General features: G+C 43.8%; 3 protein-coding genes across 4 annotated transcripts in view; 1 reads left to right on the forward strand and 2 right to left on the reverse strand.

The window, feature by feature from the left end:
- LOC121549001 (DNA polymerase zeta catalytic subunit-like) overlaps positions 1–6,215 on the forward strand; it is a 57,948-nt gene extending 51,733 nt beyond the window's left edge. For both annotated transcript variants that reach the window (XM_041860763.2, XM_045210251.1), the window contains 10 exons: positions 240–484; positions 574–682; positions 810–1,016; positions 1,183–1,292; positions 1,366–1,480; positions 1,768–1,905; positions 2,133–2,323; positions 2,968–3,214; positions 4,107–4,322; positions 5,027–6,215. In XM_041860763.2, the coding sequence (XP_041716697.2) occupies positions 240–484; positions 574–682; positions 810–1,016; positions 1,183–1,292; positions 1,366–1,480; positions 1,768–1,905; positions 2,133–2,323; positions 2,968–3,214; positions 4,107–4,322; positions 5,027–5,167 (1,719 nt within the window). In that variant the 3' untranslated portion in view covers positions 5,168–6,215. The remainder of the gene's footprint in view (positions 1–239; positions 485–573; positions 683–809; positions 1,017–1,182; positions 1,293–1,365; positions 1,481–1,767; positions 1,906–2,132; positions 2,324–2,967; positions 3,215–4,106; positions 4,323–5,026) is intronic.
- Positions 6,143–11,324, reverse strand: LOC121549002 (sodium-dependent glucose transporter 1). The gene is made up of 4 exons (XM_041860764.2): positions 10,847–11,324; positions 9,924–10,092; positions 9,353–9,469; positions 6,143–9,238 (listed from the first exon to the last, which is right to left on the reverse strand). The coding sequence occupies exons 1-4, from the start codon at positions 11,129–11,131 to the stop codon at positions 7,833–7,835; spliced, it is 1,977 nt and encodes a 658-aa protein (XP_041716698.1). The 5' UTR covers positions 11,132–11,324; the 3' UTR covers positions 6,143–7,832.
- A 2,581-nt stretch (positions 11,325–13,905) lies between these two features.
- The window catches only part of LOC121549000 (monocarboxylate transporter 10), a 56,794-nt gene continuing 48,170 nt past the window's right edge, over positions 13,906–22,529 (reverse strand). The window contains exons 4-6 of the mRNA XM_041860762.2: positions 19,462–19,605; positions 18,959–19,187; positions 13,906–17,569 (exon numbers count right to left, since the gene is read on the reverse strand). Coding sequence (XP_041716696.1) covers positions 17,400–17,569; positions 18,959–19,187; positions 19,462–19,605 — 543 coding nt within the window. The 3' untranslated portion in view covers positions 13,906–17,399. The remainder of the gene's footprint in view (positions 17,570–18,958; positions 19,188–19,461; positions 19,606–22,529) is intronic.

Raw genomic sequence — 22,529 nt, forward strand, 5'->3', positions numbered from 1 at the left:
GGTGTCAGTCTGTTACTGGGATTTAGGAATTGGTGATTGTCCGGTGGATGGTCAGAACAAGTACTACATACCACAAATTAAAGGAAAGATGATCAAGGGAAACAAGGACACATTATGTCGAGACTGAGCTAAACCGGATGGAGACGAGTTGTCAGTGATCAGTCTAATGAGAAAGCCAGATGAGATATCTCACTCCACTCTGCCCTCTCTCCCTCTCCTTCTCTCTCCTCTCCCTGCAGTACCGTGTGGAGTCCATGATGCTGCGTGTGGCCAAGCCCATGAACTACATCCCCGTGACGCCCAGCATGCAGCAGAGAGCCCAGCAGAGGGCGGCGCAGTGCATCCCGCTGGTCATGGAGCCCGAGTCGCGCTTCTACAGCAACTCTGTGGTGGTTCTGGACTTCCAGTCGCTGTACCCCTCCATCGTCATCGCATACAACTACTGCTACTCTACCTGCCTGGGCCACGTGGAGAGCATGGGAACGTAAGACACACATATACATTCACCTTATAGTTTTGGTAGTGTGAGATGTCAGTCAAGGTACAGAGACCAACCACTGTGTGATGTTTCAGGCCTGATGGGTTTAAGTTTGGCTGCACCTCCCTGAGGGTCCCCCTTGAGCTCCTGTACCAGCTCCGCAATGATATCACCATCTCTCCCAACGGCATCGCTTTTGTCAAGGTACAACTCTTCTGATACATTCACTTTTCCTAATGAAAGGGGTGGATTTTGATTAAATAAATGAAACTGTTATGGAACTATTAAGATTAACTGTGTGTGCGTGTCAATGTGTCTGTTCCCTGATCAGCCCACGGTGAGAAAGGGGGTCCTGCCCAGTATGTTGGAGGAGATCCTGAACACGCGGTTCATGGTGAAGCGCTCCATGAAGACTTACAAGCAGGACAAAGCCTTGATGAGGCTCCTGGACGCCAGGCAGCTGGGACTCAAGCTCATCGCCAACGTCACTTACGGCTACACCGGCGCTAACTACTCCGGACGCATGCCCAGCGTAGAGGTGAGGGGCCCAGGGTTCACACTAACGTCTGGCACACTTACCCAAAACTCCATGACCATGATAACTCCTCTGCCCCTCTATCCCATACTTTGTCAGTTGGGTTTGTACCACTAACCTTAGCTGGAAGCCTTTTTCTTATGCATGTCTCCATCTATTGTCTCTATAGGTTGCCGATAGTATTGTCCACAAGGCCAGGGAGACCCTGGAGAGGGCCATCAAGCTGGTCAACGACACCAAGAAATGGGGAGCCCACGTTGTCTATGGTGACACAGACAGGTAGGGAAGCGTCAGATATTGGGCCCTCTGCTTTTCTGCGACTCTTTTCTTACCCTCTACTTGTCTCTTCCAGCATGTTTGTCCTGCTGAAGGGTGCGACTAAAGAGCAGGCCTTCAAGATCGGCAACGAGATCGCCGAGGCAGTGACTGCTACCAACCCTAAACCTGTCAAGCTGAAGTTTGAGAAGGTACAGTCTCTGCTCAGTACAGTATGACGTGGCTAGACTGGCTGTCTGTACGAGTGTATGTACGAGTGTATGTATGAGTGTATTGAAGCCCACAATGTATGTGTGTGTGGTATTTGTTTAAGTCTGTCTGTCTGTATGTGTGTTTGTGGATTAATTACAGAACCATTAGTTTAATCCCGCTCTGTGTGTGTGTGTGTGTGTGTGTGTGTGTGTGTGTGTGTGTGTGTGTGTGTGTGTGTGTGTGTGTGTGTGTGTGTGTGTGTGTGTGTGTGTGTGTGTGATCCCAGGTGTATCTCCCGTGCGTGCTCCAGACAAAGAAGCGCTACGTGGGCTACATGTACGAGAGCCTGGACCAGAAGGACCCCGTGTTCGACGCCAAGGGGATCGAAACAGTGCGCCGAGACGGATGCCCTGCTGTTTCCAAGGTAACCAGCAACATTTGACCGATTCTGCCTGCTCTCTCTCTCTCTCTCTGTCTACACCCTTCACAGTCACGCCAGATTTCTACTAGCAGCCCAATGCTCAGATGAATACAAAGGACACACATGGCAATCAGTCCTCGTCTGAACATTCTATACTATCACAGTCAGCCTGGTCGATATATAGTATATAGACTGGTGTCTGGTATGTGTGAACTCCCCCGTCTCCGTAGATTTTGGAGCGTTCCATCAAGCTGCTGTTTGAGACGCGGGATATCAGCCAGGTGAAACAGTTTGTGCAGCGTCAGTGTGTGAAGGTGCTGGAGGCCAAGGCCAGCATGCAGGACCTGACCTTCGCTAAGGAGTACAGGGGCAGCAGCTCCTACCGGCCGGGGGCCTGCGTCCCTGCTCTGGAGCTCACCAGGTACACCAACAACATACCGCCCGAGGGGGAGGGTGGTCGTAGCGTGTGTTTATGACATGACGGTGTTGAATTAACAGAAGCATCTGAGAAATCTTGTGTGTTGACAATATGGTAGTGCCTAAATGTAACTGCATGTCTAACTAGAGTGTTTCTGTGGAGTGGCTTGTTGATGTGGGGTCGAAGAGTGTGTGTGAGACCTTCCTCCCCTCTCGTCTGGCTGTGTGCCCGTTGTGAAGCCACTTACTGATTCCCCACAATGCCCATTGTCTGCCTGCACTACGACCGGCCTAGCTCAGTGTACTGTACCTGAGACAGTTGCTTAGCAACCCAGCCCATAATGGGTGGCAAAACCTGATTTCAGAGACACGGTTAAATGGGGAAAATATTCTGTGTGATTCAGGAAATGTATTACAATTTATTATAGTCACTAATACTACTGCAGTACAAAAACAAGGAGCAAATGCATCATGCTTTGGTTTTGAACAAAATAAAAATTTTCTTGTGATAAATTAATCCATTAAAATCTGAATACTGTATGTATGTGTGGTCCTATACCACTGCACATATTTGGGGTGCTAGATTAGCATGAAGCAGCCATTCCACTGCTGTGTCCTGACACCCCCATCTCCCAACTCTCCCCCCAGGCGTATGATGGTTTATGACCGGCGCCTGGAGCCACGGGTGGGCGAGCGGGTGCCCTACGTGATTGTGTACGGGACGCCTGGCGTGCCTCTCATCCAGCTGGTGCGGCGGCCCCTGGAGGTGCTGCAGGACCCGGGTCTGCGCCTCAACGCCACCTACTACATCACCAAGCAGATCCTGCCCCCGCTGCAGCGCATCTTCCAGCTCATCGGCGTGGACGTGCTCAACTGGTACCAGGAACTCCCCAGGGTGAGGCTATGAAAGAGCGGTGCGGGTGGAGGGGGGTCGGTGGACCCTTAAAGGATAGACCCTCTGGTCTCCAACCAAAATGCTCTTCTAGTTAGTTACTGGGATTCATCAAACTGATGATTGATCCATGCTGGAGAGAATAGATGTTTGCTGACACACACAGACCACTGAAGCAGAGATGGTGCTTTTGAAAGCTTTGTCCAGACTGTCGTGCAGACAGAGAACAAAAGAAAAAAGGGCTACATGTCGGGAATCAAATGAGACAAATATCTAATCTCGTGCCCAAGTAATTGTTAGAGGCACTTCCCTTTTGAAATGCTAATGATGCCATCTAGTGGCGAGTTGTGTAAAGGACATGCAGATTTCATACTGTTGTCTCGTTAGCCTGCTTCAGACTGAAGGGCAAGGGGGCTTAGCTCTTTTAGACCAGTGTTTCTCAACTCCAGTCCTGCAGTGTTTCCAACAGTACATGTTTTTGTTGCAGTCCCAGACAAACTCACCTGATTCCACTTGTCAAGCCCTGGATGAGTTGAATCAGGTGGGTTCGTCCGAGGCTACAACAAAAACGTGTGCGGTTGGGAAACACTGTTTGAGAGCATGTGTCAAACTCATTCCACGGAGGGCCGAGTGTCTGCGGGTTTTTGCTCCTCCCTTGTACTTGATTGATGAATTAAGGTCACTAATTAGTAAAGAACTCTCCTCACCTGGTTGTCTAGGTCTTAATTGAAAGGAAAAAACACAAACCCGCAGACACTAGGCCCTCCATGAAATGAGTTTAACAAAAATAGTCTGACCTGTCAAATAGTGAATTACAGTCTTGATGAACAATACCTTTATATATGACCACAAATCTATCCTAGTCCATGGCTCTAAACATGTCCTCTGTGTTCAGGTCCAGAAGGCGTCATGCTCCATGGTGGCCAGAGGGGAGGTGGTAGGGAGGAAGGGGACCATCTCCCAGTACTTCACCACTCTGCACTGTCCTGTGTGTGACGAGCTCACCCAGCTAGGGGTGTGTGCCAGCTGCCGGGCCGAGCCCCAACGCGTGGCCGTCACTCTCTACCAGGACATGCGGCTGTGGGAGAGCCAGCAGGACCAGCTGCTAAAGGTGAAAGGTCGGGGGGGGGGGCTACACTATATATACAAAAGTATGTGGACACCCCTTCAAATGAGTGGATCCGGCTATTTCAGCCACACCCGTTGCTGACAGGTGTATAAAATCGAGCACAGAGCCATGCAATCTCCATAGACAAACATTGGCAGTAAAATGGCCTTACTGAAGAGCTCAGTGACTTTCAACGTGGCACTGTCATATGATGCCACCTTTCCAACTAGTCAGTTCGTCACATTTCTGCGCTGTTAGAGCTGGCCCGTTCAACTGTAAGTGCTGTTATTATGTAGTGGAAACGTCTGGGAGCAACAACGGCTCAGTGGTAGGCCACACAAGCTCACAGAACGACACCGCCGAGTGCTGAAGCGCGTAGCGCGTAAAAATCGCCTGTCCTCGGTTGCAACACTCACTACCGAGTTCCAAACTGCCTCTGGAAGCAACGTCAGCACTTTTGGTTATGTAGTGTACCACAAGCTGCTGCTATTGTGAAGAGGTCATGCTGGATAGTCTCCAAGCACTGTCTGCATTTTAGTTTAGAGAGTCAGAGTACAGCGAGATGGAAATAGAGCTAAGCTTAGAGTTCTATTTTTAGCCCTGTTATCATGTAATATTAGAGGGAAAGTTCACTCAAACTGGTTGGTGACGTTCTGTAGCTAGAATTTAAACTCCATTAACCAACCTCCTGTTTTCTATTGGTCCAGATCTGTAGGAACTGCAGCGGCAGTGCGGAGCGGCAGGTTCCGTGTGTGTCTCTGGACTGTCCTGTGCTCTACAAGCTGTCCCGGGTCAACAGACAGCTCACCAAGGCCCCATACCTCCGACAGCTCCTGGAGCAGTTCTGATTCTGAATGGCCCCACTGCCCTGCGCAGCACAGCTACTCTGGTGCTAAACCAACGTTGTCTCATCCAGCTCAGTGTTTCCCTGTCTTTTTTTTCTTTTTAAATGGTGCTTTGATTGAACCCCGTTGGGTTTTCATGTTGTCCTGTTGTTATTTGTTATACAAGTATTTCTGCTCTAAGTGCAGACTGGCTGGGTTTGGCCTCCTGTGGGAGGCGAGGGAGTGTTTTTTTAGGGTTCATTCTCCCACTCTCACTGTCTTCATTAGCTGCTATTGGTTGGTTGTGATTGAAGCTGATGTTTTTTCTTCAGATGGTGTATCTGAAGATGGTCTCGTCTGCATCATAAAGATGGCATTAACTCTGATCGAAGAGGACCCTACCGTTTTATTTTGTATGCGCTGTAGCAATTTGTAAATGCAAGACTTAAAAAGTCTGAACAGTATTTCTAAGGAGCTCCTTACAACTCAAAAGTTGACTAAATAAACCACTGTTTAACTACATTTCCCTTTTATATCAAATACAATCTTTGGTAAATAATTATTGTAAAGTGCCCATTTTGAATTCTCTCTGTGCATCGGCATTAAAAAATAAAAACAAATCAACTTGTTTTAATGCATTCTGTTTGTGTGCCATATTAATACATTTGTTTCTTTTAGCCTCGATTGTATTTGTCAGTTTTGAAAAAGCATATCATTATACTCAGAGGCACTAATGCCTATCAAAAGAGGATGGGGGGAGTATTCATTTAAGTTTTTACTTCTGGGACTGTTGCAATACTGTATTTGATAATTTATGGCAAGAGTATATATTATTTCCTTGTGCATATTTGTTTTGTACACATTTCTAATGCTTTCTCCATGTTAAAACAGCATATGCCATCTACCCATGTCAAGATGGATTATATTATTTCCCAAACAACTCTACACAGGATCTGTGTATTTGTATAAATGTAAATGTACAAAAAAATATGAAGGAAGTGTTTTTTGCTTTGTTTTTAATGGACATTGCTGTGGGTGGAGGTTGATATAATAAAATGTATTAAATTCTTTAGTCTTTGTGTTTAGTATTTTGTCATGATTTTGATTTGTTTTCATAGAAAAATTCAAGAGATATTAACTTGAACAAAGATCACACATCTGAATGAAAAATGACAGATTACTAGACAAATTCATCACAGCACAATAATTCAATCAAAATTATTTTTTTACAGAACAGCGCAAATAAACAAACTTGTGCCGTGTTCATGTGCTATTGGAAACTCCATACCTCCGCGTTAAAATGAACGTAACTTGTTTGTATAGTGGTTCCCACTGGGCATATATTGGTTGAATCAACGTTTCCACGTCATTTCAATGAAATTATGTTGAACCAACGTGGACTAGACGTTGAATTGACATCTGTGCCCAGTGGGTTGATTCTGATACTTTCCAAGCGGGAAACTCGGGATCATCTTTCTACAAGTTAGCAAGTCTAAAATTGTTGTTTCCTAGTTTAGACTAGCACGTGAATGCGGCATCTATTCAAACAAAGGTCTAACAAAAACAAATTATTCATAATCAGGCCACATTGGTGGCTAAATTCCTATCTTTAACTGCTGATAATTCACATATTACTAAATAAAATATTACAAAGAAAATGACATCTTTAGGATATCTAAAAGAAAATGTTTTTAGTGTTACATTGAGTCTTCACAGTAGTGCAACCTTTCTTATTCATTACCAGCAACAGTGGCAAGGGGCCTTAATGTTTAAACAAATACCATTTACGCCAAAGCGTACAGCTTCAAATAATATAGTAGACATAAACTGTTGGAGTGGGGTAAACTTATATTGCACTGTAAATCTGTAGTATCAAACATTTACATGTGAGTATTACACTAAAGAAGCACAAGTCAAATTACAGTCACTGACAATCAGACATTAACGAGTTTCTCTGAAGAGAGCCATGGCTCTTCTAGAATACAGTAATGTCTTTAAAGCACTTGGAGTCATGGTGCATTTCACAGACTAGAGCCCATGGGCCAGGATTCATTCCGATCGCACTTTGTGACAATGCACCATTTAAAGGTAATTTCCGATTGAGCCGGCATATGCAGCATTGACTGTAAATGTGGTCTCCGTGAACGCGAGAAAATTGCCTTTAAAAGGTGCATTGCAGACAAAGCACGATCGGATCCAATCCTGGCTTTAGGATTGAATCCCGGCCTTACTGCTAATCCGATTGAATCCCAGGCTCCCAGTTGTTTTGCCGGTGTCAGAGGTGGAACTGTATTAGAGCTGTCAAATCCACAAGTGGCTCCCGGCATTATACCTAAAGTGGATATTGCCATTGGCTGCACGTAGTCTAATTAAGAGAAATCTCACGCAGCCTACTTACAAGTTGTTTAGTGGAATGTGAGATATAATCTACACCTCGATTAGGCTGATAGAAATCCTCATTTTGTTTAATGATTTTAAATTTGAGTGTCATTATTTCTATATAGCCTACACTTTCTCCTTCTGAACTTCTAACATGAGTGGGATGGGTGTGGCTTCGGGACAAATACCACACAATCAGCCGCTCTGATTTGACAGCTCTAATGCAGTTACACCACCGACACCACCAAAACACCAGCTATTCGGGTGTCGGCAATCGCTGGTTAATGCATGAGCTGATTGAATCTAACCCCTAGTCTCTCTTCTGCCGGTCCAGGGAACGCAACAGTTTCCGTCTGGGTGAGTCACCCTGGAGAGAGATAGAGTCTGAGAATGAGGCACCAACCGTTGGCTCTAGGTACTGGGCAGTAGAGGGGACAGATGTGGCAGTGGTGTCCCATGATGTCCCAGCAACATCAGGTGGTGGAAGCCCTTTGTTAGGAGATGACAAAGCTTTATTAGGAGATAAAGAGAGCGCTTTACTAGGAGATGAGAATGACGCTATATTAGGAGAGTTCATAAGGCTGGCGTCATCCATCTCGATGACCTCAAAGTCGGCATCATTCCACTGGTCGGCCTCGTCATCCTGCTTCTGTTCCTCTTCCTCATCATTGGCGCCTGAGTCCAGCAGGGCTTGGCGGTACTCGCTGTCGTCAGGCTCCATGCGGCCCCTGGTACGGGGTGTCCTACTGGGGCCGCTGGGGGACGAGGCCAGCCAGAACATGAAGGGGAAGAGGATGGAGGTGATGGTGGCGGTGCCCAGGGCCAGGTACATCAGCAGGGGGTGATCATCGATCCTCCCCAGCAGGAAGCCCACCAGGGCGGGCAGCACCATCTCCCCCAGGGCCGCCCCCACCACGAACACCGCAGCAGAGCGCCCGGTCACTGTGGTGTACTGCTCCACCCAGGAGATCCCACTGGGGAAAGTGGTCGACATGGAGGCACCGTAGACACCAGTGCAGATCCACAGGGCCACCCTGTTCCTGTTGAAGAGGGTGAGGAACAGGGAGGACAGGGTGGAACCCACCAGGCTCAGTAGGATCATGGTGCCTGGGTGCATGCAGGCCGCAAAGAAGATGGCCAGGCCCCGGCCGGCAGCGAACGTCCCCCAGAACAGGGAGTTGAGCCCTGCTGCCTGGGCCTCGTCCATATGAATGTAATCCTTAGCATAGGTGAAGATAAAGGAGCCGTACGCCACCTCGGCCCCCACATACCAGAAGAAGAAAACAAAAAGCATGGTGATGAGTGCGTTGTGGTGCTTGGACACCAGGGGTTTCCCTGAGGGGGTCTGGGCCCTGCCCCTAGAGGGGCTGTGGCGGGCGTAGAGGATGAAGAAGATGAGGGAGATGAACAGGATGAAACCACCGATCACAACGTAGGCCCACATGGACTTGAGGGTGCTGCTACTGTGGACGAAGCGCATGACAACAGAAGAAGACCCGGGTTGGGACAAGTGGTCTGTGACAGGCGGGGAGCTGGAGTTTGCCACCGGGGCTTCCATGCTGCTGTTTGTCGCCACATCCAGGTCCAAGTCCGTTCCAAAGAGCAACTTGGCGATGATGGGCGAGGCGAAGGCCCCAGCGGCGAAGCTGAAGTGCAAGGCCTGCATGTGGGGGCCAGCCTGATCCCCCCACGTCTGCAGGATCAGGACATTACCACCTACCAGAAAGGACAGTAAACAGCATCAGAGACATTCACTGACAACCACTTCTTGTACTGTGTGCAGATACTTATTTACTATTTTAAAGATAAAGACTGTGAGATTAACTGTACCTGTATCTAGAAAGCCCATGGAAACTCCAATACTGGACATCAGAGCAGTGAGAAGAAGGGCCGTCTTAGAGAAAGGGATGGCAAACATCCCAATCGCTGTGACCAACATGGAGAGGCCTGTGGAGAAGATACAGTGTTAGGAGAAGTGGGGTGTATTCAACCAGCATGCACCATGCCCTGTATAAAGGTCATGATCACCCACAAAAACAACCTACAGCATTCTTTGACAAGCAAAGGAGATGCATTTACAGTGCATACTGTATACTAATATAATAATAATAATAATAATAATAATAATAATAATAATAATAATAATAATAATAATAATAATAATAAATGCCATTTAGCAGACGCTTTTATCCAAAGCGACTTACGTGCATACATATTTCATATTGGTGGCCCCAGCAGGAATCAAACCTATGATCCTGCTAGCGCCATGCTCTACGAGCTCATAGCCACACAGGACTACAATAATATCTTAGAGGTTCAATCTAATGTTTTTCAGAGCCAATGGACACCATGTATTTGTGTTTGAGTGAAGGCTAGGTATATTTTAGTCTGTTAGACATACCCAGCAGCAGATGGCTGTTGATGTAGTCAAAGAGAATCCCTGACAACACAGAGCCGCCTATATAGCCCATCGAGCGGCCTACGAAGATGTAGGAGATGTTGCTGATGTTCTGGTTGACGTTGATGGCCAGGTCTTGAAATGTGGGGCCTAAAACAGAGATACTCATCCCCTGGAACACAGAAATAAGAAAACACTTACTAGTACAGGCAAGTATAAGTAATATACAGCCCTGCGCATATCTCAGAACTTTTTCAGAGTTCTCTGGCAAACAGTGGTAGCAACTAGGGCCCTATCATTTTCTAGGATACATTTTTCTAGGATCCATACAGTAATATTCTAAGGGTATTTTGAACTTTATGTGTGGCAGCCAATGGTAAATAATATACAGTGTGACATTTTGTGTTTCATTTCCCTTTCAGTAAGATGACAGTTATTCAAAATTGTACCTTTGGACAGGTGCCAGAAAGTAAAAGCTTAAACCTGTTCTTAAGTTGAAGAACCAGTTTTACAGCCATGAAATGCAAACCCTGCTCATTCAGAATATTTGCCTAACAACCCTCATTTTACCAGAGAATAAAAAAGTAACCATTGTCTTAAACGCCAATAAAACAACCACAATCACATAACTAATGAACTCAATGAATGAATCTTGGAAAGGCTAGATGTTATTCAATGGGAATAGTCACTGACTATGTGAGACTCAATAAGATGAAGCTTTAAAACATTTACAGAGAACCTATATTTTAGTGAAGATATGATGATAGGGAAACAATCCTAACAATAATTTCCATGCAAAACAAACTATGCAATAAAACCAGAGACCCTATTCAATTCTAAGTTATAAAGGTAAATATGATGACAGAATGGACAAATTCAGTCCCTTGGGCTGGCCTACTAGTCTAATAACAAGCATTCATCATTACCAGGCCGAGGAATGATGCACAGAGCGCTAAACTGATCACCCAGCTGCTGCAGCCTCCAGAACCGCTGGCCCTGCCACCTCCACCGATGATTTCAACCTCATCATCGAACTCCGAATTCGAACTTCTCTTCCTCCCTTTCATTACACTCTTCAGCCCTCGTCTCGTGTCTTTCCTCTTGTCAAACAGAGTATCTTCCTCTTGGTCATCGTTATCATCATCCTCCTCCATTCTAGCGAAACGAACATGCTTCTTTTTCACAACAGGATTTCTGGCCGAGGCAGACATGGTCGAGCTGTCAAATTATGGCTAACGTCTTTGTTTGAATCCTGCTGGTTGGCAAGATTAACACGTTTACGCCAGCGCACTTCGTAAACAAACTGCGCGCACTGAGCGGGTGCGCCAACCGTGAACGACACTTTCTGCTATCCCACTCAATTATAGAGATAAATAGTAATGGCGTCTTTTTGTATGCACTAACTCCGCCATGGTTCGTTGTACAAAGCCTATGGGAAAACGAATGGAGTTTTTGTAGGGTTTTTTGATAAATGCTGAAAATAATGTATGTGGTAAACACAGGCTTATGATATCTTATACGTTTTGTTCAGCTAACGTCACTTTTTGTGATTTATTTTGCATTTATTAAGAAGAAAAAAACCCACATAAAGGCTTCATCATTCTTAAAGGTAATGTTAACTGACTGACATTATCTGATCTCCTAAGCCTGTGTTAACCTCAGACTTTATTTTCCGCGTTTATCCCAAAACCATATTCTTTCCCCATTAATTTTCCCCATAGGAATGGCTGAACAAACCAGAGGTAACACATTTCTGGTTTTTAGGACTACAAGTTGGCGAGGTCGATAGACCCCTTCGGTTCATTCTGTCATCCATTGCATGAGGAATCGTACAGGGAGAATGGTGGCTGCGGGTAAAATGCCGCGTTGGCATGCTAGCCGGAACTAGGAAACTCGTACATTTCTGACTGTAGTTATAGACGTGCTGCGTTTAACCAGTTAGCAAGTCGAAAATTCACCAGTTTCCTAGTTCCGGCTAGTATGTGAACGCCGCAAAAGCCTACTACCACAGATAGAACAATGTGAAGCATCCACAAATATGGTAGTGAGAGGAAGCCCACTGGCCGGCAGTGGGAGAATACGGTTTTCTGTTCCCAAAACTAGAATCTGTTATGAACAGAGTGAACGATGTTTTGTAGACTTTACCCTTTGTAAAAGTTTTTTTAAATCGCGTTGTTTAGAAGGAGCGCAAAGGCGAATTGAGTTATTCCACACGCGCACTTCACGTAGGAGGCGTTCCCTAACGGAAATATGCATATGTCTGCTAGAACGCACCAATAGGATCTCGCTAGCTCGTGCTTGGCTCTGCCCACCTCCTTGCTTGTTCTGCCCACTATGACTAATTTGTTCCCATTGGATACGACAGGCCGTGGTCTATCTTGGTTTAGTTATACATATCTTTGCTACTACGATGTGGTTCCATGACGACAGGCTCAGCTGACGCGTCAGCGTACAGGAAGTAGTAGTCGTATGATTGAAATAAATTCGTTGAAAACAGTGACCTCTAGAGGTCATACTAGAAATATGTGATGTTTTCCCAATCATCATTACTTTTGCTTTTGTGCTTTACATGCAAGAAAAGAGAATTATAAGAATGTCTAAATTTACTGAAAATGTCTTCACATCTTCTGAAGATTGGCCTTCTATACTTCAAATCAAAATCAAATCAAATTGTATTTGTCACATGCGCCGAATACAACAGGTGTAGACCTTACAGTGAAATGCTTACTTACAAGCCCTTAACCAACAATGCAGTTTTAAGAAAATAGAGTTAAGAAAATATTTACTAAATAAACAAAAGTAAAACAAATATTTTAAAAAAGTAACACAAAATAACAATAACGAGGCTATATACAGGGGGTACCGGTACCGAGTCAATGTGCGGGGGTACAGGTTAGTTGAGGTAATTTGTACATGTAGGTAGGGGTAAAGTGACTATGCATAGATAATAAACAGTGAGTAGCAGCAGTGTAAAAACAAAGGGGGAGGGGTGTCAATGCAAATAGTCCGGGTGGCCATTTGATTAATTGTTCAGCAGTCTTATGGCTTCGGGGTAGAAGCTGTTAAGGAGCCTTTTGGACCTAGACATGGCGTTCCGGTACCGCTTGCCGTGCGGTAGCAGAGAGAACAGTTTATGACTTGGGTCACTGGAGTCTTTGACAATTTTTTGGGCCTTCCTCTGACACCGCCTAGTATATAGGTCCTGGATGGCAGGAAGCTTGGCCCCAGTGATGTACTGGGCCATACGCACTACCCTCTGTAGCGCCTTACGGTCGGATGCCGAGCAGTTGCCATACCAGACGGTGATGCAACCGGTCAGGATACTCTCGATGGTGCAGCTGTATAACTTTTTGATGATCTGAGGACCCATGCCAAATCTTTTCACTCTCCTGAGGGGGAGAAGGCGTTGTCGTGCCCTCTTCACGACTGTCTTGGTGTGTTTGGACCATGATGGTTTGTTGGTGATGTAGACACCAAGGAACATGAATCTCTCGACCCGCTCCACTACAGCCCCGTTGATGTGAATGGGGGCGTGTTCGGCCCTCCTTTTCCTGTAGGCCATGATCAGCTCCTTTGTCTTGCTCACGTTGAGAGGTTGTTGTCCTGGCACCACACTGCCAGGTCTCTGACCTCCTCCCTATAGGCTGTCTCATCGCTGTCGGTGATCAGGCCTACCACCGTTGTGTCGTCAGCAAACTTAATGATGGTGTTGGAGTCGTGCTTGGCCACGCAGATTGGCCTTCTATACTTGATCGCTTGCTTTGGCTACAGCCCGACTCCCCTGTATTACAGCAAACAATGCAATCACTCTGTTTTAAATATGTGTGTATAAGCATAAAGTAGCTTCAATAAACCAGGCCCTATAGGTTGACAGAGACAGAGGCATTGGCAGGCTCAAATTGGGTGACATATAATCATTTTACCATGATGCAACTGGAGAGTGATGAATGATGAGAAACTCAAGGAAAAAACTTAAACATCTTTACTTTGTTCAAAATATGTATTTTAATTTCAGTTGTACATAGTACTTCATTGTACATAGTACTATGACATGTTACATTTCATACAATCAAATTAAAACATGAAATCATGCAATTCAAAAAATATGAAGGCATTTTGAAAAGCAATAACATGCTGAAATGACTACATAAAGCTAAGAGGGATTTTAATTATCAGCAATATAAAATGTGTATTTTAAAGAAATACATACATACTGTATCTGTGTGAACAAGGAAATTAGATAAGGACAATGCACAAAACATGGGGTGAAAGTGAAAGCCGCAAAGTTGATATTTTTTGTGACATTACAGTGTGCAGTGTTGTAGAATTCTAGTTGCATTAGGCATAGATATACACTCTTAATTACACCTGTGAACCGCAAAAGTTTGAATAAAATCTATATATAACCTACATATGTCAGTAGAAACATGTTAATTGAATAATTTCAAACAATATGCTGTTGAATTTGGTCTTTAGCCACTAAACAAAAATAGAACATGCATAAACTAATCTTTACATTCTCTTCATATGATCTAAATACTGGGACATTCCCAAAAAGTGACAAACTTCTTTGGATGGCAATGAATTCATTCAGTACGAGATAATGTAATGAATAATTATACTAAAACACTTACTAAGGCGTGTATGGCAAAGACGTATCTCAGTAAACCTCCGGGGTACAATTTCAGGAATTTCTATTACTTGAGAAATTACCTGAGGCTTTCATTGGTGAATTGTGCAACTGCGTATGTCTATGATGTAAAAAGTAAAAAATATAGCAATTATAACTAAAGATGAACTTAACATAAAACATAAAAAAGACTTGATAAAACAAATATATAATTTGACATTTCTCTAATAGAAACATATGCTCTGGTTAGAAAAACAAAACAAAAAATCTATCCAAAATATTCCTTGTGACATGGGTATTATCTAATTCTCACATTGATAGCAAAAAATATAAACTGGAAATTGAAAGCGTAGAAAAAATAGATCATTCCCAAAGCAAGATTTAAGTTCAAGATAGCAACTTTTCTTCTCAGAATTAGTGATTTTTTTGCATTTCCCCGGTCACAAAATTCCTACTGAAGTACTGTACTTCTCAGACACAAACACCGTTCTGTAGTACAGATAGGCAGCAATCCCGTTCAGAGCAAACAGTGATGGCTAGGAAGCTGAAAGACTCTTTTACAGAGTCTCTCTCCTAATGTTTGGATATCTACTGTATAAGGACATACAGTGGAAGGGAAATATTGCCCAAACACATGATGGTCATGTTTTGTAATGGTTTGAACCTAAAGCCTCTTTCTGTCCTGCAAATACTGTTAGGACAAAATACTACAAATTTGCATGACATCTGAGGTAGATTGTGTCACAAGTCTTGCCTTGGCAAAACCAATGACCTACAAAGCTGGATAGTTTGGATTTTGATAAGTTATGACTTTTCTGCGTGCTTAGTGGTCAAGGGATTGTCGAGTTAAAATCCTTCACTGTAAAAGTTGTGGGTCTTAAAGTTCTCCAAGAGCAATCTTTATAATTATCAATGATTGTTGAAATTCAGGAGGGTGATTTGAAACATAAAATGTTTGAAAGGCCTAATAAACTATCCTGAGGGTGGTGCTTTGGCAAATAGAATTGACCATAGATAAATCAGCCATTTTCTTTACATTTCAAGGGCACACCCAAAATTATCAATACAAAAGGTTGTTTTGGTCTTCAAAACATCAAATAATATGAGAAAGGCCAACACCAATTAGTTATGGCATGACATCAGCCACTAAACAAATTCTAGAAAAAAATAAATACAAATATGAAAAATATTATCATTAAACAAATATAACAAGAGGCTAATGAACTGAGCACATAGTCAATGGTCACATTTGTCAATGATTACATCCCAAATTACATTTGAAATATGGTGGACAGAGTGAGCCTACTACAATTAGAATATATCAAAGTATAACATTGGTTACTAGCCTATATGTGCTGGACAAAATACTGCCAACTTCAACAATAAAAATCAATTCATAATATTCATTCATTCCCGTTTCATGTAAATTACTCCCTATAAATCAACATTGACGTTCATCATTTACTCACGTTGCATAGTCAGACAAGTAGACGTTCAGTTTGAGGATCCTGTTCTGTGCTGGCTATAAACTATGTATACAAAAATGACAATGGTGGTTCTGACGCAAAAACTCTGAAAAGGATTCTCAGGCACGGTGTACGGCGCATTCAAGTTATACTGTATTAGAGATAATAACAACTGAATACAGCCTCAGGTAAAGTCAGGCCTATTTCAGGTCCAGAGTACTGCAGCCTTGAGATGGCATTTCATATTTCACGGGTGGGACGCTGTAATTGTGCTTCAAGCAGCTCCCTTGAGGTGCCCTAGCACCTTCAAGGTGACCTTTAAAACTAAGACAATAGTAAGCCGTACAACCACTAGAAACGAACTACCTCCCCACCCATTATCTCATAAAGCACTTCTTTGAAGTGATATTGTATGCTCAGGTCATACTTCATATTACTCACAAATTCCCCACACATTCACAATCTTGCCATGTTTTAAGAGAGTATCAAACCCCCACAGATCACTCTGTGCTATAAACAGAAAAGGGTTGACTTTTAAAAGCAGCTTTTTTCCCAGTTAAATTCTACTCAGCAGTAGATTCTTTGTTATACTGTAGACAAGACAAGCAACACCTGTGTCCCAAACATACTTTACTTACCTATTCTACTTATGGGATGATTGGGGTAATTTGAGAAAAAATTGATATTACAGTTTCTTTGACCATATATGGTCAATTATGTCCCTAGCGTTTATTGGAAATATAGTTTTTAAAACAAACCCAATAAATATAGTTTGTTTTTCTTTCCAAAATTCTGCAAAGCCTAAAAACTATATTCAAGCTTGTATTGAACATTTCTAGGCAATGATGAGAATGATCCTCAATGCCCTTAAACAATGCACATTGAAAACGAGGGAATTTGCTAGCGAGACTGGCCACTGCTATTCTTATGTAAATAAGTGCTTGCAGCCTTCAAAAAGCACCCAAGTAAAGCGTGCGTTCCCTTGTAAGAAATATAAAATACGAGATTTCCTAATTTTCCATTTTAACCTTCAAGTTAATTCAACAGCTGCAAGATTGGAAAACAACAATCCGATGCATTGCTCTTCAAGATCACATGAATGTTCAATTGTGTATGTTGAGTATCTATGCGTATAACTGATATGTATTATTACTTCAGCATTTCCCCCACATTCTCCTGCAAAAGCAGCCATTAAAAGATTGTTTATACATACACAGGTCAATACATCTATACTTGTATCATAGAAAATATGATAATCAGCAGTTCCAAGTTCCTGCGAGTGAATATGAACTGTCTGTATGTATGTCTGGGTGTATCTCTTTGTTTTGAGTGTGTTTTGGGAGACTTAGACGACAGATTCGGGGGTTGCGGTCTTCACTTGAACTACAGCATCTGCTCCTGGGTGCCATCTTTGGCTGCCTCTTCCTGCGCTCTCCTGATACGTCTAGCCTCCACCCAGGGGATCAGACACAGCACGGCCCCACCGATGATGGGAGGGATACCAGCCAAATAGAAGGCCACGTCGTAACTCCCCAGTCTGTCCCTCAGGAACCCTAGAGAGAGAGCGAGAGAAGAGAGAACTATAAATATCTGGGACTCGTTCATCATTAATCAAAATATCTGGGACTCGTTCATCATTAATCGAAATATCTGGGACATCATTAATCATTTCATGTCCTAAAGACATTTTGTGTCCTAAAGACAAGGAACAAAGTTCAGCAGCACCCCTGAACCCCAAAGGTGAGCAATAGTATGCCCCCAGTCCTGAGTGCATAACCCCATAACTTCAAACCACAGTGAACACCTTATTTGGTCCTTTCAGATATAAAACAAAGGTGGGCTTATCTGAGCTGGGACAGAGTGATACTAAGTACCCACTGGGCACAGACGTCAGTTCAACGTCTAGTTTTGATTTACATTTGGTACATTGAGTTGTCAACTAAAGTGAATTCACTGTGAAAAATAAATAAATCACCATGTCATTGGATTTAGGTAAAAATGTAAGTGAAGAAAATACCAAATGCCCTTATGTTGATGACTTTTTGCAAATTCAAATCAGTTTCCACGTGGATTCAACATATTTTTTTATTTGTTGAAATGATGCGAAAACAACGTTAATTCAACCAGCTTTTGCCCAGTGGGTAGTGGGTTAGTGCAAACCCACTCTTTGAATACAAACAGAGCTGATTATTACTAGCCAGTGAAGACTGACTGGATTGGGGTCAGGGCTAATTAGGCCCCTCCGTCTGCCCCCCCTTGTGGATTGTGGTTTCCCTCCCTGAACAGCACTAAGTTGCATGACTTCCTGCATTCCCTACTTCTACCACTGTTTCCCCTCTCTTCCTGGAATGCTAGTCTATTTAGGAGAAAAACTGATGCCTTTTCTGTAATACAGTGCAAACAGGTTGCACATGACTCATGTGGATATGAATGATATCTAAATTAGAAAGAGCTTAACATGAATGGACGTCTATGAACTCAACATTCCAGTGGTGAAATGTATGTATCTTCCACAAGGTATATAAATTCTTACACAAGTATCATATTCACAAGATAATGTCTCTACTCATATCAAGTTGTAATTGTAGAAGGTGCGAAGTTGCCATGTTGTGAATCGATTTCTTTATGTTCCTTTGTGTATGGTAGAGTGTGGAGCGTTTCACTTTCACAGTTCCACAGATAAACACCAGGTGGAACCAGAGGCTTATAGGAAAACAACTAAGCTCAAAATCATACTCCAGGGAGAAATGTTTTACATCATTAAGCTAAATGTTAATATCTTTCAAACCATCAAACAGTACATACTAACCAATTCAGTGGCTGTATGAATGATTTAACTTTTTCATGTCTGTTTAAACAGGGCATCATAGCATACTAACTTCCTATTTCCCACGGAAGATGCCATTTCAGACGTGGCCACTGGCTTGCCTATTTAACTGTACCTGCAATAGGAGGCCCCACGGTCATGGGCACAGACATCATGCCCAGCAGAAAGCCGATGGCCTGGGACACGTTCTGGGAGCCCACCAGCTCGAAGGCGATGGGGGCCATGATGCAGATGAAACAGCCATCAAACAGGCCCATGAGTAGACACACAGCGATCAGCCCTCCGAACACATGACACAGAGGGATCATCATGGACATCACGCCGATGACCATGAACGAAGACACCTGGCCGGGAGGAGACAGCAGGAGATGTCAGAGAGGTGACGTGAATGTGATGCACACAGCAGCATTGCTTCTTTGCATTAATCAGAGTAATGGTTATGACATGGGGCTCAGGCTACATCTCAAATGACACCATGACACCCTAAATTCCACACATTGTAGACTTTATGGAGAGTAGGGTGTCATCGGGCCAAAAGCAGTGCACTATATGGGGAATAGGGTGTCTTTCGAGATATAGTCATGACTTGTGCAAGATCTCGAGGTTAGTAGACTTTACCTGCAGGTAGACTTTGTTGACTCCCTGTACATAGTCTGCCACCCGGCCGAAGATGAGGCGGCCCACGCCAGACGTGACGCCGATGCACATGAGCAGAACCTCCTTGTTGGCGTCTTCTCCGAAGCGCTCCTCAACGTGCTTCATCTATGGGACAGACACAAAGGACACAACCATCTCATCAGAACACAGCTGCCACATGTACTTAGGGCCTAATCAAATTACATCTCTAGTGGAAAACAGACACAAAAGGCTAGTAGATGCTTATAATTGATTTGTTTCTAGACATCATTAGAGGGATGGGTAAGATGCAATGGGAAGCATATATGGAACATAGAACACAATGTCTTAGCACATTGTGTTCAATGTGGACAATGTGCTGTAAGGAGGATATACATCTACATGTTTGTGAGAGTATACAGTCGTGGTCAAAAGTTTTAAAAATGACACAAGTATTGGTCTTCACAAAGTTCGCTGCTTCAGTGTTATGAGATATTTTTGTCAGATGTTACTATGGTATACTGAAGTATAATTACAAGCATTCCATAAGTGTCAAAGGCTTTTATTGACAATTACATTAAGTTTATGCAAAGAGTCAATATTTGCAGTGTTGACCCTTCTTTTTTAAGACCTCTGCAATCCGCCCTGGCATGCTGTCAATTAACTTCTGGGCCACATCCTGACTGATGGCAGCCCATTCTTGCATAATCAATGCTTGGAGTTTGTCCGAATTTGTGGGTTTTTGTTTGTCCACCCGCCTCTTGAGGATTGACCACAAGTTCTCAATGGGATTAAGGTCTGGGGAGTTTCCTGGCCATGGACCCAAAATGTCGATGTTTTATTCCCCAAGCCACTTAGTTATCACTTTTGCCTTATGGCAAGATGCTCCATCATGCTGGAAAAGGCATTGTTCGTCACCAAACTGTTCTTGGATGGTTGGGAGAAGTTGCTCTCGGAGGATGTGTTGGTACCATTCTTTATTCATGGCTGTGTTCTTAGCCAAAATTGTGAGTGAGACCACTCCCTTGGCTGAGAAGCAACCCCACACATGAATGGTCTCAGGATGCTTTACTGTTGGCATGACACAGGACTGATGGTAGCGCTCACCTTGTCTTCTCCGGACAAGCTTTTTTCTGGATGCCCCAAACAATCGGAAAGGAGATTCATCAGAGAAAATGACTTTACCCCAGTCCTCAGCAGTCCAATCCCTGTACCTTTTGCAGAATATCAGTCTGTCCCTGATGTTTTTCCTGGAGAGAAGTGGCCTTCTCGCTGCCCTTCTTGACATCAGGCCATCCTCCAAAAGTCTTCGCCTCACTGTGCGTGCAGATGCACTCACACCTGCCTGCTGCCATTCCTGAGCAAGCTCTGCACTGGTGGTGCCCCGATCCCGCAGCTGAATCAACTTTAGGAGACGGTCCTGGCGCTTGATGGACTTTCTTGGGCGCCCTGAAGCCTTCTTCACAACAATTGAACCTCTCTCCTTGAAGTTCTTGATGATCCGATAAATGGTTGATTTAGGTGCAATCTTACTAGAAGCAATATCCTTGCCTGTGAAGCCCTTTTTGTGCAAAGCAATGATGACGGCACGTGTTTCCTTGCAGGTAACCCTGGTTAACAGAGGAAGAACAATGATTTCAAGCACCACCCTCCTTTTAAAGCTTCCAGTCTGTTATTCTAACTCAATCAGCATGACAGAGTGATCTCCAGCCTTGTCCTCGTCAACACTCTCACCTGTGTTAACGAGAGAATCACTGACATGATGTCAGCTGGTCCTTTTGTGGCAGGGCTGAAATGCAGTGGAAATGTTTTTTAAAGTTCATTTTCATGGCAAAGAGGGACTTTGCAATTAATTGCAATTCATCTGATCACGCTTCATAACATTCTGGAGTATATGCAAATTGCCATCATAAAAACTATGGCAGCAGACTGTGAAAATGAATATGTGTCATTCTCAAAACTTTTGACCACGACTGTACAGTATGTGCTTGTAGTTGTGTGAGTTGGGAGGTTGGGGCCAGTCTAAGGGGGCTACACAGCTCTCCTCATGTTTCAGGCATACCCCTGAGAGGGGTCCCTCCCTCTACACCACTCCTTTTTCAGAAGTGGGGAAGGCAGGGTGCGCCAGTGAACCCACCGCCATCTCCCAGCCTCCACAGTTACAGTGCCTTCAGAAAGTATTCACAAGCCTCAACTTTTTCCACATTTTGTTGTGTTACAGCCTGAATGAAAAATTCATTAAAATTGTGATTTTGTATCACTGAGCTACACACAATACCCCATAATGTCAAAGTGGAATTATGTTTTTAGAAACTGACAAATTAATAAAAAATTTAAAGCTGAAATGTCTTGAGTCAATAACTGTTCAACCCCGTTGTTATGGCAAGCCTAAATAAGTTCAGGAGTAAAAATGTTTAACAAGTCACATAATAAGTTGCATGGACTCACTGTGCAATAATAGCGTTTAACATGTTTTTGAATGACTACCTCATCTCTGTACCCCACACATACAAGGTCCCTCAGTCGAGCAGTGAATTTCAAACACAGATTCAACCACAAAGACCAGGGAGGTTTTCCAATGCCTCGCAAAGGGCACCTAAATAATTGAATATCCCTTTGAACATGGCGAAGTTATTAATTACACTTTGGATCAAATCCAAATAGTCTGGGTAGCCATGATTAGATGTTCAGGAGTCTTATGGCTTGGGGGTAGAAGCTGTTAAGAAGCCTTTTGGACCTAGATTTGGCGCTCCGGTACAGCTTGCTGTGCGGTAGCAGGGAACACAGTCTATGACTAGGGTGGCTGGAGTGTTTGACCATTTTTAGGGCCTTCCTCTGACACCGCCTGGTATAGAGGTCCTGGATGGCAGGAAGCTTGGCCCCAGTGATGTACTGGGCCGTACGCACTACCCTCTGTAGTGCCTTGCGGTCGGAGGCCGAGCAGTTGCCATACCAGACGGTGATGCAACCAGTCAGGATGCTCTCGATGGTGCAGCTGTAGAATCTTTTGAGGATCTGAGGACCCATGCCAAATCTTTTCAGTCTCCTGAGGGGGAATAGGCTTTGTCGTG

This window comes from Coregonus clupeaformis, chromosome 33, assembly GCF_020615455.1.
Source record: "Coregonus clupeaformis isolate EN_2021a chromosome 33, ASM2061545v1, whole genome shotgun sequence".
Taxonomy (NCBI): Eukaryota; Metazoa; Chordata; class Actinopteri; order Salmoniformes; family Salmonidae; genus Coregonus; species Coregonus clupeaformis.

Bases quoted from the DNA above. Each gene is read 5' to 3' on its own strand.
- LOC121549002 (XM_041860764.2), bottom strand. From the start codon at position 11,131: ATGTCTGCCTCGGCCAGAAATCCTGTTGTGAAAAAGAAGCATGTTCGT. The intron at 9,470-9,923 runs GTATGTCTAACA...TCTTCTCCACAG, and splicing joins CAACAGCCATCTGCTGCTGG to GCCTCTCCATGTTGGTCACA. The intron at 9,239-9,352 runs GTACAGTTAATC...CCTTTCTGGTAG, and splicing joins CATGGGCTTTCTAGATACAG to GTGGTAATGTCCTGATCCTG.